Source organism: Arvicanthis niloticus, chromosome 6 (assembly GCF_011762505.2).
Source record: "Arvicanthis niloticus isolate mArvNil1 chromosome 6, mArvNil1.pat.X, whole genome shotgun sequence".
NCBI classification, from domain to species: Eukaryota; Metazoa; Chordata; class Mammalia; order Rodentia; family Muridae; genus Arvicanthis; species Arvicanthis niloticus.
Genome location: NC_047663.1, coordinates 2,077,510 through 2,094,009, shown reverse-complemented (window position 1 = coordinate 2,094,009; position 16,500 = coordinate 2,077,510). Strand labels below are relative to the sequence as shown.

Sequence of the window (16,500 nt, the reverse complement as noted above, 5' to 3'; positions counted from 1 at the left end):
AGGTTCTGCTGGGCACACCACATGAAACACAGTATATTGGCCAACAGAGAGCCTCCCCGCCCTTGGATAGGACATCTGCCAGCCCGGAGGAGGTTCCCAGCTGCTCCAAGGTGTTCCCACGACTTAGTACACCTGTGTCATACTGGAGGCTCTTCCAAGCAGGACTGCCTGCCTGGACCTTGGCCTGCTCTCCAGGATACGCTCAACCCCAGCCAGCTGAGGCCCCAAAAAGAATAACTTAACCTCAGCTGGGTGTGATGGCCCACACCTTTGATTCCATTACTATAGCAGCAGAGGCAGGCAGGGCTCTGAGTTCAAAGCCAGCCTACACAGTGACTTCCAAAACAGCCCTGGTTACATAGAGAAAACTCTCAAAAGAGAGATGGCTGTCCTCCCAGGGCCTTGTTCCCCATTATCCCCACAAAGCACCTCCGTAGCCCAGGGATCGTCTGTTTATCACTGCTGTTGTGAAATGTGTGGTAAGTTGTCCTGGGAAGTGTGTTGAGGACTGGCTGCCTCCTCCTAAAGCTGATAGCCCCCTTGCAGCTCTTGGTCCCCTTTCTGCACAACAGAAGACAGACCCTGCAGCCGCCCCTAGTCCTCTGAACAGCCTCATGACCTCTCCTTTCATCTCAGCAGGCTGGTCCCCACAGTCAGATCTGTATATCCTATTCTCTGTTGCTGCCGACCAGGCTCTGGGCCACCTCATCCCTGCTTACTGCACCCTGGCTTCGATGACCTGTGCCCCTAAGTTACCAAGTTACCTGACTGCGCCCACCCCCAGGCCCATCGACTTGAGGCTTCTGGTTATATCCACTGAGTAGCCACAGAAACTCTGTCCTTGATGAAGCTGGACACCAGTGCACGCGTCAGGAAGCGAAATGGAGGGAGAGGGAAGGTTTCCCAGCTCTGGAGAAGGAAGCAGAAGTGAGCAAGGCCTGGGCAACCAAGAAAGTGGGGCAGATTCAGTTCCCACTTCCATCCTGACCCCAAAACGCAGGGTGTGGAGCTATGGAGAGAGAATCCCATTCTCGGATCCTCCCTTCCCTAGTCCAAGCCCATCGGCTCTAGGGATCCAGGATAGGCAAGTACCCAGCTGAGGGCTCCAGGGGCCGGACAGGGAAACACGGGTTAGCCTTACCTCCTGCTTTAGTGGCTGGCTGCAGACAGCAGCCCACAGAGCTAGTGTGGGTCAGGGCCAGTGTGCCACTCTCAGGAGGTGGACGCAGCGTCTGACTGGGCGCCAGGTCAGGGCCGGACACGGGCAGGATGCTGGTGCTATGGGCGTCCTGCGCCCTGCCACTACCCTACCTGCTACAGCCGGTGTGCACTAACGGAGGTAAGGGGCCAGGCTGAGGTTCTGCCGGTTCCTCTGACCCTCTCCAGGGGGTAGGGAGTAGGGGGTGAGGGGAAGAAAGTGTGGCCCGGGCAAGCCCAATGGAAGTGTTCTCTGGGTTGTCCCAACTTGCCCTCTCAGGCTAAATTCCGTGTGGGGCCCACTATTAGTGAGCAGCCCCTTCATTCCCCTGCAAACCCCTTGCTACCCGCTCCTCAGAGTCCACACTCCCCTTCGCTCCTTGGATCAGCAGCACATGGGGCTGAGAAGCCTGTTTTCAGAGGGTGCAGTGGGGAGTACGGAAAGGCCACCTCAGACTTTGGGCCAGGAGGAAAGAGCCACCTGCTCCGGCCTTCCCTCCCCTTCCTGAGATCTAAGCCTCGGGCGGAGCAGGAGAACGCGGGGCGGGTATTTTGAGCGCAGCTGTCCCGGGTAGTCGGGTGCTGGGGCGGTGACCTGGGGTTCGAGCCTGGGTACAGGGCCCAGCAGATGGCGCCCCTGGCATGGGCCCTGCGGAAGGCAGGTCAGTGGCGCCCAGTGTCATTCCCGCGTGGACCGCCAGGTGGGTCCTGCTACTGCCACTCAGTGAGGAGGAGTGCAGCGCACCTGAGGTTCCACGTCCTCCTCACCTCAAAGGCCAAAAGGGACCAGGAAACTACTAAGCAGGCAGGGCTAGGGCGGACCCCCGCTGAGTCATCTCCGATAGGGGAACCCAGGCAGGGCTGCGGCCAGGCAGCGGGTGACCTCAGCTGGTGCTGACGCACGGGCCGGAGGTGGGGCTGGGGCAGCCGGCACCCAGAACCACAGATGAGGAAAGAACAGATTCACTGCCAGATAGGACCAGCCCATCGGATGTCCAGGAGCAGATAAGCAGAGAGACCCCAACGTACAGACGCCGTGACCCGGTGTGTCTGTTTACTACTGTGAGAGGTTCGCTTCCAGCTTTCCTGCCTTGTACTTCCTGGGTGTCACTGGGTCATACCATCACTGACTACCTAACGACTGTCATTTCTAAGAAATGGAAAAGGGTGGATCTGAGTAGAGACGATAGGTGCAGGTCACAGAACAGGAAGTGGCTGGGATTCCGGGTTAGAACTCTGAGCCTCCCCCCTCCCCAGTCAAAGGCTTTATTTTTTAATTTCACCTCTTTATCTTTGTTTTTTGTTTGTTTGTTTTGTTTTGTTTTGAGACAAGGTTTTGCCCTGCAGTTGCTCAGTAGCCCCGGCTGTCCTAGAACTTGCTTAGTAGACCAGGCTGGCATCAAACTCAGAGATCCGCCTGCCTCTGCCTCCTCAGTGCTGTGATCACAGGTGTACTCCACCACACCTGGCCTGAAATTTTTCATTTTTAAACTTTATTTTGAAGTAATGTCAAATATAACTTTTTAAACACATTGTAACTGACAGCTTAGGTTCTCTGTTCCTTGTCATTTCTGAACCTTAAACAAGGTGGTCCAGCACCCTGCCTTACAGCAGCACAGTGGTCAAGAAACTGTCCATGACAGTAGCCTACAGGCTGTACGTACATCAGGGATGACTTTTGTCCAGTAATATTCTTGAGCATTTTTTATAGATGTAACCCAGGATTGTTGCATTTTATTGCCATAAGCACTCATAGTTTTAATTCCCACGAGACCTCTCATTCTGTGACTATTCATAAAATTAGCTACAGGTGATGAGACTGCAGCAGGTAGCCAGCCAGTGCCAGGACAGAGAGATGACTCAGCAGTTGGGAGTTCTCCCTGCTCTTCCGGAAAACCTGACTTTAACTGGCATCACTCATCCTGAGAGACTCACAACTAACTCCCTGTTACAACAGCTCTAGGAGCTCTGATGCCCAATTCTGACTCAGGTACCTACACACACACACACACACACACACACACACACACACACACACACACACACACAAGCCAGTAAGCAACACTCCATGACTTCTGCTTTATTTTCTGCCTCCTTCAGGTTCCCTCCTTGATTCCTGTCCTGACTTCTCTGGATGATGGCCTCCAAGCTGTGAGATGAAAAAAAAAAAAATCCCTCCCTCCCTCCCTCCCCAAGTTGCTTTTGGTCATTGTACTAAATTTTTTTTTTTTTTTTTTTTTTTTTTTTTTTTTGGTTTTTTGAGACAGGGTTTCTCTGTGTAGTCCTGGCTGTCCTGGAACTCACTCGGTAGACCAGGCTGGCCTCGAACTCAGAAATCCGCCTGTCTCTGCCTCCCAAATGCTGGAATTAAAGGCGTGGGCCACCACTGCCCAGCGTACTAACTGGTTTTGTGTGTCAACTTGATACAAGCTGGAGTTATCACAGAGAAAGGAGCCTCCCTTGAGGAAATGCCTTCATGAGATCCAGCTGTAAGGCATTTTCTCAATTAGTGATCAAGGGTGGGAGGGCCCCACCCATTGTGGGTGGTGTCATCCCTGGGCTGGTGGTCCTGGGTTCTATAAGAAAGCAAGCTGAGGCCTGGCAGTGGTGGCACACGCCTTTAATCCCAGCACTTGGGAGGCAGAGGCAGGTGGATTTCTGAGTTCAGGGCCAGCCTGGTCTACATAGTGAGTTCCAGGACAGCCAGGGCTACACAGAGAAACCTTGTCTCAAAAAACAAAACAAAGAAAGCAAGCTGAGCAAGCCAGGGGAAGCAAGCCAGTAAGTACCATCCTTCCACGGCCTCTGCATCAGCTCCTGCTTCCTGACTGCTTCCTGACCTGCTTGAGTTCCGGTCCTGACTTCCTTGGTGTTGAACAGCAATGTGGAAGTGTAAGCTGAATAAAACCTTTCCTCCCCAACTTGCTTCTTGTTTGTGCAGTAATAGAAACTCCGACTACAACAGTCATGTTGTTTATCACAGCAGTAAAAACCCAACTAAGACCAATGGACTGCAGCATAGACAAGTGGGAATAGGGAGAGATCCCTGGGGCCGCTGACCAACCCGTCTGACTGAATCAGTGAGCTCCAGGTGAAAGGCCCAGTCTCATAAAACAATATGGGGGCTAATGAGATGGCTCAGCAGAGAAGGTGTCTTCTGTGAAAATGTGAGAGTCGCAGAACCCACGCAGAAGTGGAAGGAGAGAACCGAACCCACTAAGTTGTCTTCTGATCTGCATGCACATAGGCATGATAAGTTAATAAGTAAATAAATAATTCAGAGGGAAAATAAAGAGCGATCGAAAGTCACCCAGCACAAAAGACACGAGTACACACATTAAAAGTGCCTGTGACCAACGTGAGGAGGGTGGGGCTGAGCTCTGCGGCCGCCGTCCCTGTGTCTGGGCACGCCTGGGCCTGTGTGTGAATAGAAATGGTAGCTCTCAGAGATGAAAGCCCAGGCGGAAGCTGCTTTGGCCCCCCCAGTGTTGAAGGCTCATGGTTGTCCACACAGGGATGTGTGTAGCGGTCTTGTCCTTAGTGAGTCCTACACATTCTGGGATTCAGGCTCAGATGTCTGGGGTTCCCTCCTTCACTGAGGTTTGAGTGTTGAGAGATTGGAGAGATGGCCTAGTGGTCACAGACTTCCTGTGACACCCTCTGTTCCTCTTGGAGACTCTTGGCCTTACAGGAGCCTTGGGTTTTCTGACGTGACAGAGCCCTCTGCTCTTCCTTGTCTTAACTTGTGGGGCATTACCACGATGCCTTGTGGTCTTACAAGCATTGAGAGCCAGGAGATAGCATGGCTTCTGTTTGTGAAGCGGACTGGGGTGGCCAAGGGGATGCTTCCATCACTTTCTGTACTTCAGGCCCTGGGGATCAATCCGAGTGCCTCATGCCTGAGAGAGAAAGGCTCTGTCCCAGACAGACAGCAACAACAGAAACAGGTATTTTAGCCAGGTGTGTCTTGACATGCCTGTCATTGCAACCCTGGGAGGCAGAGGCAGGAGGATCCTGAGTTGGAGGCTAGCCAATAAAACACAGAGAAATCATCTCTTCAAACAACAGCAACAAAAAAGAAAGGTCATGAACTTGAGAGAGAGCAAGGTGTTGGGGAGGGGCCATATGGGAGGGTTTGGAGGGAGGAAAGGGGTGGAAGAGATGATGTCATTATATTACAATCTGAAAATAAAGGAAACAGCAACAAAGAGATTGCAAGTGCTTTGGTAAGCCCCGCGCCTAGGCTGTGGGTCTTCGGTGAGCTCCGAGCCTAGGGTGAGTGAGGGTCTTAGGTGAACCCGGCGCCTAGGCAGCAGGTGCTTCATTGATTCCACACCTAGGCTGGGGTCAGGTAGGTTGTGGGGGAGGGGAGAGAGGGATGGGTGAAATGAGTGGTCACTGTGAAGCGAAGAAACTCCCTCCCCAAGTTCTTCTTTCTAACATAACCCGTTGAGTGGAGCCTGTTACCCTAAACCAGGTCTGCAGGCCTCAGTAAGTGAACCCAGGCAGAGTAAGTGAAGCGAGGCCCCTCCCCTTCTGCTGTGTGTAAGTGGAACTGCAAACAGCCTAACATGAAAAATTGATTCAAGGGCCCAGGGAGGGAGAGTACAGCAGGAGGCGGGGCCTTGGGTCTCTGCCAAACTGGACTCTGGGCCGGAGCAGGAGCCCTGCACAGGATGAGGAAATCGAAGTTGTGGTCTGTGCTGGGTAGCCTCCCCTCTTTGCAGGGCCAAGGAGCCTGGGAGGCCAGGAAGGGTCTGGCTACAGAGATCTGAATCTTAGCAGCAGCTGAGGGGTGGGGAGGCGAGGAGTGGGGTTTCCCGGTTTCCCTGAAGGGCTCTGAAAGGCCAGCCTTTGGCCACAGGCCTGCCCAGCTGCTTCCCAGTTTCCAAGGCTCTGGGCTAGCAAGGAGGGCATGCCCATCCCTGCACTCACAAACCTGTGCCAGCTCACACCACCAGCATCAGTGTTGCCGGGCACTGAATTCGGCCCACGTGTTGGTTGTCATGGTAGTAGGCTACATGCTGGCAGAAGCCCCAGGTTGGGCTGATCTAGATGGAGGTGGGGGAAACCGTCTGTGTTCTGTGGAACTATTAGCACTGTTGGGGGCCAGCTTGGGGAATAGGGTGAAGGGACCTTTTCGTGGTGAAGGAGAGCCATCCTCAGCGATCTGAGAGTTTTCCAAGAGACAGGCGTGTAGTGAACACCTTGGGTCTGGGGCCTTTAGGCTCTCTTGCTCCTCCTCCCAGCTGGACTCACCGAGAAGACCATCAACTCAGACCCAAGCCTTGCCACAGCCAGTTTAACCCTGAGTGGTTAGAACGGCCCACTGCTGTGTCTACTCAGAGTGGGCTGTTCTCTGAAGTAGGGGGTGGGGCATTGCTCACCCAAATGTCCTCTCAGAGCCATCAGAGGTGCTCCTCTCCCAAGACATACATGTGTTGAAACTGGTGCATCAGCACCCTGACGTCTGTACTCAGACGCTGCAGTGCCATCAGACAGCCGCCGTGCTTCGGGCAGACCATCTTCCCCTCTGGTCCATGAGGATAAAGGGCCCGAAAGTGAAAATGACTTTAGATGTCCCAGGGTGGACAGCCTGGACAGGCCACAGTGGTGCACGTTTGTGCACCCAAAATAAGAGAGGTGCTTTCTGTCATCTAAGTACCCTGTGGCTGGACTGAGGGCCCAGCCTGCCATAGACTTGTGTGTAGCTGGGATATGACCTGCACCCGGATAGGGGATCCTTTAGGTAGTACACACCTGACTGTTATGGCAGCATCCAGAAGTGGGCACTGAGGCTTGTGTCTAGAGCAGCATGTTCAGAGTCTGGGCTGGGTCACCAGGTGACCACAACAGCTCATCCTAGCCCCTCTTGCTGTGAACCTTCACACACACCAACACACAGACGATCCATATGCAGGTCTGTCAACAGTATTACAGCTTTGCACAGAGCTGCAGCTCGTTATACAGGAACCAGACCCAACACCAGTTCAGACACAGGGGAGGCATCTATTCTGTGATAGAACCCCTGACGGGATCTGGGAGGGAAAGACCCTTAGTGGGCAGCGCACCACAGCTTGGAGACTGCAGTGGAGGACTGTATGGAGAGACCCAGGAAAGCTGCCTCCTGCCAAGGCATACCCTGGAGCCCAGCAGGCCCTCTTGTCACACTGTCAAGGCCAATAGCCCTGCTCCACCTGCGGCTGTTGTGGGGAAGTGTCCCAAAACCGAGTAGCCATTGACACTTCTGGCTCTATTTCCAACAGTCTGTCCAGAGCCAGGACACTTAGCGCCTGGCGGCCAGGCCTCCTCCCACTAGGCACCTGATGCCGGTAAACCCTGCCAGCACCAGTCAGGCTAATGAAGCCATTATGCCAATCAGAAGGACTAGACTCCCAAGGCTCTTAAGCAGTCTGCCTAGGTGGATTTAGGGCACTGTGGGCATAGCTGACCCTCAGACCTCTCCTCACAGGCTAACTTACTCAGACCCTTGCGACCTAATGGTCGCAAGCTTGAAACACTTCTCAGTATGGCAACTGGGGCTTTTGCACGGACATCATGCCCTGCCTACTGTAACTCTAAGGCAGCACTTGACACACGGCCTGGCTACACTTTCTGACAGTGCCTCATACATGTGCATGGGTCACAGGGGTAAATAAAGCCGACCTGCAGGGAAAGCTGACAGCAATAGGGTTAGCACGTGACAATCTGTCATGGATCCTACCCTGAGCCTTCTATTGGGGTCAGTTCCTCTACTTCCTCAGGGTCTTCAGATGCTTGGATAGACCCACCTCACCCTCTGCATTCTGCATTGTACATTTGGTCATGTACAAGTCCCCTACTATGGCTACTTGAGGGATGATGGGTGCGGGGCGAGGGAAGGAGGACTGGGGCCATGGCTGGAGGCGTATTGTATTCCACATCCTCCTGTTGCTGCCCCTCAGGAAGGCCTTCCCACGCTGTCAGTCGCACACTGCTATGAGAAAGAAGACTCCAGTTCTGGCTCAGGCCCAGGATGGACAGCTCCAGTCTCCTGCTTGGCTCTGGTTCCCTGAGGCAGGTTCAGGGTAAAACTGAGCAGGCCCACTGAAGCCCCCTAAGATGCCTGTCAGACTCAGGATGGAGAGGGTACAGCCAGGTGATCCCAAGGGTAAGAGGGCAGGTGTGGTTGGCTTCCAGCATCGCTAAGCTGTACCACCCAGCCTTTGGATTCTTTTGGAGTACTTTTAGAAGCATGGGGTAGATTGTACCCTGCACAGTCCCCTATACTCAAGTCTGTAAAAGCCATGGGTCAAACCCATAACCCTGTGATCTGAGCCACAGTAATTGGGTCTCCAAGTCTGTCAAAGGTGGTTGAAGCTAGATCATCCTGAGCTCCCTGCACAGAAGGAAGAGCATCATGCCCCAATAGTTGCCAGGGAACATAGGGTCCCTGGCATAGCCTGATTTTTTTGCCTGCTACATGGTTTGTTCCTGTACAAGCAGTCTCGGATGTAAGCATTATGTGGTTGCCCTAGCATGCCATACGAGGCTGCTCTTTCCAAACCAAGTGGACCGGGAACACCAGGGCATCTGTCTCCACACTGCCATCCCTGCTCAGGGTTAAGGTGTCCCAACTTTACCACCGGCCCTTATGCCCTTAATGCTGCCTTCCCAGGTCCACAGCCTAGGGGCAGATGTAGGACAATGTCAAGCTCAGGGCCACACACAAGGGTAGGAACTATGCGGCCAGGGGGATAGGCCAGGATGCTGCTGCATGCTACAGGGGGCCATATTGCTCCTGGTGGCAGGAATCAGAGATGCAGTAACTGGATCCGGTAGAGGATCTGGCGGGCCACTGAGGGTGGAGGGCTGCGATCAGGTTGCCACCCTGCTGTGAGTTTTCCACTGGGCTGCTTTTTCTACCTTGGGAAAGAGCTGGGCTGGACTCGGGGTCTGAGCTGTGGACTGGGAAGCCTGAAGCAATAGGCAGTAAGAAGAGAGACTGAGAACTGTGGAATCTACAGTTTATAGGGCACGGGACCCAGGTAGCTGTGGGTGAGGGGACAAGGAAGTGGTCAGCCTTGCTCTTGTCCTGCTGGGCATTGACTCTGGACTTGGTGCTATCCAGGAGCCACTGAAATCCAAGCTGGGGGTAAGGCAAGGTGGCTTCTGCTCCTAAGCCAGTGCATTTCTGATCCGCCCCCCTCACCCGCCCTCGGCTGCCCGCTGGCCATGTAAGATCTGCCTGGGTGGCCGAGGCCACAAGACAGAGGGAAGGCAGCACTGGAGCAGGTAGTGTCCATGTTGCTGGCTAGGCTTGGGAGCCAAGGGCCAAATAAACAGATCTGGGCCTTGGGGGGGGCTACAGGCCCCCTCAACACTCAGAGCTTCCTGGGCCCCTGAAGCAACGTGGCTAGCCTCAAAGATGCCAACCAACGGCTTGCACCAGGTACTGAAAATCCAGTTTGGCCTTGTTAATGATGCCGACCGCTACCTGACAGCAGAGAGCTTCGGCTTCAAGGTCAACGCTTCGGCTGCCAGCCTCAAGAGGAAGCAGATGTGGGTCCTGGAGCCTGACCCGGGGCAGGGCACCGCTGTGCTGTTCCGCAGCAGCCACCTGGGCCGCTACCTGTCAGCAGAAGAAGACGGCCGTGTGGCCTGTGAAATGGATCAGCCAGGCCGCGACTGCCGCTTCCTGGTCTTGCCACAGTCCGATGGGCGCTGGGTGTTACAGTCAGAGCCACACGGCCGCTTCTTTGGTGGCACTGAGGACCGACTGTCCTGCTTTGCCACAGCCGTCTCCCCGGCAGAGCTGTGGACTGTGCACCTGGCCATCCACCCACAGGCTCATCTGCTGAGCGTGAGCCGTCGGCGCTACGTGCACCTGTGCCTTCAGGAGGATGAGATGGCAACAGATGGCGACATGCCGTGGGGTGTGGATGCACTAGTCACCCTCATTTTCCAGAGCAGGCGGTACTGCCTCAAGTCTTATGACAGCCGCTACCTTCGCAGTGATGGCCGCCTTGTCTGGGAGCCTGAAGCCCATGCCTGCTACACACTGGAGTTCAAGGCAGGCAAGCTGGCCTTCAAGGACTGTGACGGCCGATACCTGGCACCCGTGGGGCCTGCCGGCACGCTCAGGGCTGGCCGCAACACGAGGCCCGGCAAGGATGAACTCTTCGACCTGGAGCAGAGTCACCCACAGGTGGTGCTGGTAGCTGCCAACCGCCGCTACGTCTCTGTGAGGCAAGGTAGGGCAGGGCAGCGGTCATTGTGTGGTGTGTGCATACACCTGACACATGCTGGGTTTGGGGGCGCTGTACATTGGAGATGGGTGTTTTTGTACACAGTGTATGTGGGGCTGATGGCTTCAGGAGTCCTTGTCACTCTCTAGACGTCTGGAGAGGATCAGCTGGATGTGTTGTCTGCTAGAGTGTCTGCCTCTAAGACTGGAGAGATGCAGCGAGGCAAAGGCAGAATATGGGGGTGGTGGGAAGCAGGCTGGGGGGCTGACACATTTGCTCTTGGGCCACCCCCACTTTCTCATCTTTGGGGGAGATGAGGGACGAGGGCAGGGCAAACAGAAACCACTTGGACATACTTGTGGGACCCCAAGAATGAGGCTTCACTGTTATCCTCAGTGTAAGACACGGCTAAGGCAGCCTTGCCTAGGACCTGTGCTTCTAAGGGGAAGGTGCCATTTCAACCCATGGGGTGTGGCTTGGTTTTTGTTATTTACTGGCCACTGGTCACTTGTGTGACACCTGAGCGGTCTGAGGTAAACACAGTGTTCCTACTGCCCTGTGAAGAAGCCAAGAGTCTTGCTCAGGCCAGAAGGAACAGTTGCTTCCATTTTGGGCTCTGGGCTCATGTACCCCAGGGTGCCCAGATAGACCTTGCCTTGAGTGCTCTCATGTACCCCAGGCTGCCCAGATAGACCTTGCCTTGAGTGCTCTCATGTACCCCAGGCTGTCCAGATAGACCTTGCCCTGAGTGCTCTCATGTACCCCAGGCTTCCCAGATAGACCTTGTCCTGAGTGCTCTGAGCTCGGTTGAATGGAGAGGTGAGACAAAAACGTTCCTCCTTCCTCACTCAGACCCTTTTACACCAGCACTTGCCTGAGAAACAGCAGCCCCCGTGTGCCTGTTGTGACCCTGCCCACTGCTATAGCAGCACATACATGTCCAGTCTCCCTGGGCATCTTACGTCCTATCCAGATGGTCAGTAACACCCACATGGGAGGCCAGACTGCTCAGAAGAACCTGCATCTGCAGCCACAGCCTTTAGGTCAGTCTGAGGTAGTAACAGGCATTGGAGTTACCAGCCCTGTGGTCCAGCCATACTGCCTGGCCTGGGGAAGGCCAAAATGTGTGCAGGCCTTAGTCAAGCAAGCTAGCCGGGACAGCATGATGGAGTGCTTCCTGGAGGAGGCGGGGTGCTAGACACTGATTGTAACAAACAGCCTATAACAGACTCAAGCAAGGTGTTAACAGTGTCTGTGCTGCCAGCTGGCCGGCCATACTGGGGCTTGGTGGGGGTGTTAGTGATGTTGGGGGAAAGTGGTTGAGGTGGTGAAGATGGTGATGGAGAGGGGGTAAAGCTGTGATGGTGACGGTGGTAGTGAGAAGCTGTGACGCTGACGGTGGTGGTGGTGGTGGTGGGATGTGGGCTGAGGAGATAACTCAGTGGCTAGCACTTGTCTAGTGTATACAACACTGAGTTCCATTCTCAACACGGAAGAAAAAAAAAGATGGTGGATCTGACAGTCATGGAGCTGGGTAGGATAGTGGCTGCGTGGATTGCTCTCTTCAGCCTTTAAAAACATGATGTGCATGTGTGCGTGCAGGGTACTGTAGGGTACTCACATGTGAATACAGGTGCCCACAGAAGCCAGAAGAGGGTGTTGGCTCCTCTGGAGCCCGCCCGGTAAGGGTGCTGGGAACAAAACTCAGGTCCTCTGCAAGGATAGTAAGTGCTCTTAAAGCCTGAGCCATCTCTGCAGCCCACTTTTCAGTCTCTTAAATAATAGTAATAAACAAGAACTAGCTGGAGACAGTGATGCATACCTTTAGTCCCAGCACTTGCAAGGCAGGGACAGGCGGATCTCTGAGCCAGCCATAGTGAATTCCAGGAAAGCCAGAGCTGCCTAGTAAGGCCCCGTCTTGAAAAAAAAAAAAATAAAACTTATTAGTGTGTGTGTGACATGTGGGCACACACATACCTCAGCACACTTGTAGAGGTCAAAGGACAACTCTGTGGTGTCCGTTTTTCCTTCCACGTTTATATCCAGGGATCAATCTCTGACCATAGGTGTTCAGGCAAGCACCTTATCTTGCTGAGCCACCCAACTGGCCTCTTTCAGCCTGTTTTTTTTTTTTTTTTAATTTGAGACAGGGTTTCTCTGTGTGGCTCTGGCTGTCCTGGAACTTGCTGAGTAGACCAGGCTGAACTCCATTCTAGAGATGTGCCTGCTTCTGCCTACTAGGATCAGAGGTGTATGCCGCCTCTGCCAAGCTCTTGACCACACTGTATGTGATTCTATTCCTTTGCTGGGAGAATCTCCTGCTAGGAACGCTGAAAGTAAAAGCACACTGGGCTTGAGTCTTCCGTTACTGGGGCTGAGATGCCTGCCAGTGGTTCCCACCTTGGGATTGGTGTCCGGTAGGGCTTTGTGTTGGGGTGGAAGTGACACTCGGCTCAAGGAAGCTGGAGAGGTCATTTGGGTGTTTGTCCTGGCCAACACAGCACCTGCTGAGTAGCAGCTCATCTTGGTCTGGTCACCTGAAGGGATGGTCCCAGACTTGTCCTCTAGTCAGGAGCCGCCTAGGAGCAACCACTTTGTAGTTTCGGTACTGGGTTTCTTTGCTAGCATCTGCCTGTCTGCATCCACTGGCGCTGTAGGGCTGACACACAGCTCAGCTGTGAGCATTTGTTTCTGCCAGGAACAGACCGACTCGACCCCTTTCCTGAATCCTAGGGGACACACCTCACACTCCTCCAGATCATTCTGGATTCTATGCCCCTCCCACTGCCAGGTGAGTTCCCTACAAGCAGGTGATTGTGAAGGAGAAAGTGCATGTAGACGCTGTCGCAGATGCAGGAGCCTTGATGTGGGACACAGCATCTTGGCCTGTGTGATGGAGTGAAGTGGGTGAAGTCGATGGATGGTGCTAGTTGGCATGCCCAGCTAAGGTCCCCTGTCCTGGCTCTGCCTTCTGTCCCTGCAGGAATCTTTGTTAGGATGGAACTTTTCTTGTAGTCTATAGCATACCTCCATATGAGACACTACCCAGAATCCCACTGTCTTCTCACATGAGGCCCAGTACAGTACACAAAGCTGAGGGCTGTCCTTGGTTCCACCACTCAATTTATTATTTGTTGCTGCAATGATGGAGTTGGCAGAGGTAGGAACAGTAAAAGACTGTTGGGCCCGGGTCTTTTTTTTTTTTTTGAGACAGGGTTTCTCTGTGTAGTCCTGGCTGTCCTGGAACTCACTCTGTAGACCAGGCTGGCCTCGAACTCAGAAATCCGCCTGCCTCTGCCTCCCAAGTGCTGGGATTAAAGGCATGCGCCACCACCGCCCGGCTGGGCCTGGGTCTTAAGCGATGGCTCAGTGGTTAAGAGCACTGGCTGCTCCTCCAGAAGACCGACGTTCAATTCCCAGCACTCACATGGCAGCTCACAACTGCCTGTAACTCCAGTGCTAGGGGATCGGACTTCCTCTCTGGCCTGAGTGGGCCCCTTCCTGGGGCTGTGCCAGCTGCTCTTCCTCCAGGGAGCAGTGATCTTCGGTGTGAGGGGACCTGGCCATGGCCTTTGGGAGCTAGAAAAGGGCAGCACACTTCAGCCTCTCCACTAGGGGCACTGTTTGGTTGTTCCCCACTTCTGCAAGTTTGGCTCAGATGTGGCCTGACCTTCAGGCTCTGTCCCCCACCTCCTATTGTTACACCCTGAGCCCCAAGGATCTTGAGGGCTCTATCTGCCACACTATTCAAGAATTACCAGTTGCCATAGAAACTGATGCAGTTCGTAGGAGGGAGCCGGCGCTTATGGGACAATCCTGAGCTTGTTTCAGGGCTTGCATGCTGAGCCAGGCCACGGCACAGTTGTCCTGGCTGTCTGCATTACAGGAACACTATGCAGGCCCTGGGCACCCTGCTCTCCCCAGAGACTCAAGTGTATGTGTGGGGAATGGGCTGGTTACCAGTCACTGCTTATGATCTAAGTCACCTCAGGGAAGGTCAGAGACCCCACCTGACAGCCTATGGGTGAGTTATAAATAGAAACCACTGTAAATCCTTTGTCCAGAGAGCAGGAACAAGCAGATTACTTGCTGATTAGCAGAATGGGGATTTGCCAGCACGAAAGGTTCTGTCTCAGGGAGTGTGGGAAGAGCTGGGTTAAGAATCCGTCCTTGGAGGCCATGTGTGAGGGCGCTGGTACCTGACCGTCCTGGGGCAGCCTCTGACAGATGGCTTCAAAATCTAAAGAGGAGAGTGCGCTAGCCGAGACTCTTTCGGCCTTCATGGTACCCAAAGCATGCTTCCCCATCTCTTGTCTCCCAGGAGAGGTGTAAGGAGCTTCACTGTCTTCTCCCTCCAGGAATCAATGTCTCAGCCAATCAGGATGAAGAACTGGATCACGAGACATTCCTGATGCAAATTGACCAGGAAACAAAGAAGTGTACTTTCTACACCAGCACTGGGGGCTACTGGACCTTGGTCACTCATGGGGGCATTCAGGCCACGGCCACACAAGTGTGAGTGTCTCTGTCACCTTCACCCCATCATCCCCACCACTGTAACCTTTTTGGTTTTGTTTTGAGAGAAGGCTATGTAGCCTTGTTGGATGGCTTGGAACATAGATTCCAACCCAGAGATCCGCCTCTGCTGGGATTGTTTTGTGCCACCACACCTGGTGACCACGGTCACTTCGGTCGTCACCTCCACCAGCAGCCTGATCACAGCCTCAGCCTTGAGAATAGCAGCCCCATCAGCAGACAACGCTCACTGGAGTGGGGAGTCGCTCCTACTGCTGATGGGTACTTCTGTGGAGGACAGGCTTCGGTTCCACCTGGAACCCAAGAAGGATTAGAGAGGCAAACTCTGCACCTCTCTCTCTGAGATCTTCCCCCCCCCCCCACAGTTCTGCCAACACCATGTTTGAAATGGAATGGCATGGCCGGCGGGTGGCACTTAAAGCCAGCAATGGGCGTTATGTGTGCATGAAGAAAAACGGGCAGCTGGCCGCCATCAGTGACTTTGTGGGTGAGCATTCCCTGCCTTCCGTAAGTTGGGGCACCTCCTTAACACTTTCTACATTAGGACACTGTTTCTGTGGTGGTGCTAGGTCCCTTGCCACAGTAGCACACTAGGCAGTGGCACACCTGGACCCCCAGATCCGTGGCCTGGAAAGGACAGGTGTGGGGAGTAGTCGGTCCACAGCGCCCTCTTCTGCAGGTGAGGACGAGCTGTTCATCCTTAAACTCATCAACCGACCCATCCTGGTGCTGCGTGGCCTGGATGGCTTTGTATGTCACCGCCGAGGCTCCAACCAGCTGGACACCAACCGGTCCACCTACGATGTCTTCCACCTGAGCTTCAGGGATGGCGCCTATCAGATCCGAGGTGCGGGAAAGAAAAGTGCAGGGAGGCTCTGGGAGGCTCGGTGTGTGGGGCCTGCTAACCTTCAGCCTTGGCTCTGGGAGGCTCGGTGTGGGGGCCTGCTAACCTTCAGCCTTGCCCCCAGGCCGCGGCGGTGGGTTCTGGTACACTGGCAGCCATGGAAGCGTGTGCAGCGATGGTGACTTGGCGGAGGATTTCCTCTTCGAGTTCAGAGAGCGTGGCCGTTTGGCCATCCGTGCCCTCAGTGGCAAGTACCTGCGTGGAGGTGCCTCAGGGCTGCTGCGTGCTGACGCAGACCTGCCTATGGGGGAAGCTCTCTGGGAATATTGAGGACTCACAGGGGGCTGACCCCAGAGCCCGTGACCCAGCATTAAACCTTTGTTGCAGAGTTGCTGTGGGCTCAAGCTGCCCAGCCTAGTAGTGGGAAGAGTATGCACCCTGGAGTCACGAAGTCCCCTCTGCTTGGCACTCGAGCTCTGCCCCTGGGAAAGCCCGCAGTCTGTCCAAGTCTCTCCCCTTCGCCTATAATCTAGGGCAAGGGCCATGGTTAGAGGTGAGGGCTGTCTTCTGCCCCCTCACCCATCTTGCCCCAGCTGTTGCTAGGCTTTGGGTCAGAGACTGAGAAAGGCCCCTCTAACCTTGGCTGACTTGGGGCTCAAAGTCCACAACTGAGGGCAAAGGAGACCCATGAAGTTG

At 54.4% G+C, this 16,500-nt stretch overlaps 1 protein-coding gene across 1 annotated transcript; it reads left to right on the top strand.

Annotated features, from left to right (window-relative positions):
- Positions 1–9,341: 9,341 nt before the first annotated feature.
- Fscn2 (fascin actin-bundling protein 2, retinal) lies at positions 9,342–16,195 on the top strand. Its single transcript, XM_034504780.2, has 5 exons — positions 9,342–10,430; positions 14,783–14,939; positions 15,326–15,447; positions 15,640–15,807; positions 15,929–16,195. The coding sequence occupies exons 1-5, from the start codon at positions 9,605–9,607 to the stop codon at positions 16,132–16,134; spliced, it is 1,479 nt and encodes a 492-aa protein (XP_034360671.1). The 5' UTR covers positions 9,342–9,604; the 3' UTR covers positions 16,135–16,195.
- The last annotated feature ends 305 nt before the right edge of the window (positions 16,196–16,500 follow it).

Coding starts and splice junctions, on each gene's coding strand:
- Fscn2 (XM_034504780.2), top strand. CDS start 9,605: ATGCCAACCAACGGCTTGCACCAGGTACTGAAAATCCAGTTTGGCCTT. Junction 10,431..14,782: donor CTACGTCTCTGTGAGGCAAG/GTAGGGCAGGGC, acceptor TTCTCCCTCCAG/GAATCAATGTCTCAGCCAAT. Junction 14,940..15,325: donor CAGGCCACGGCCACACAAGT/GTGAGTGTCTCT, acceptor CCCCCCCCACAG/TTCTGCCAACACCATGTTTG.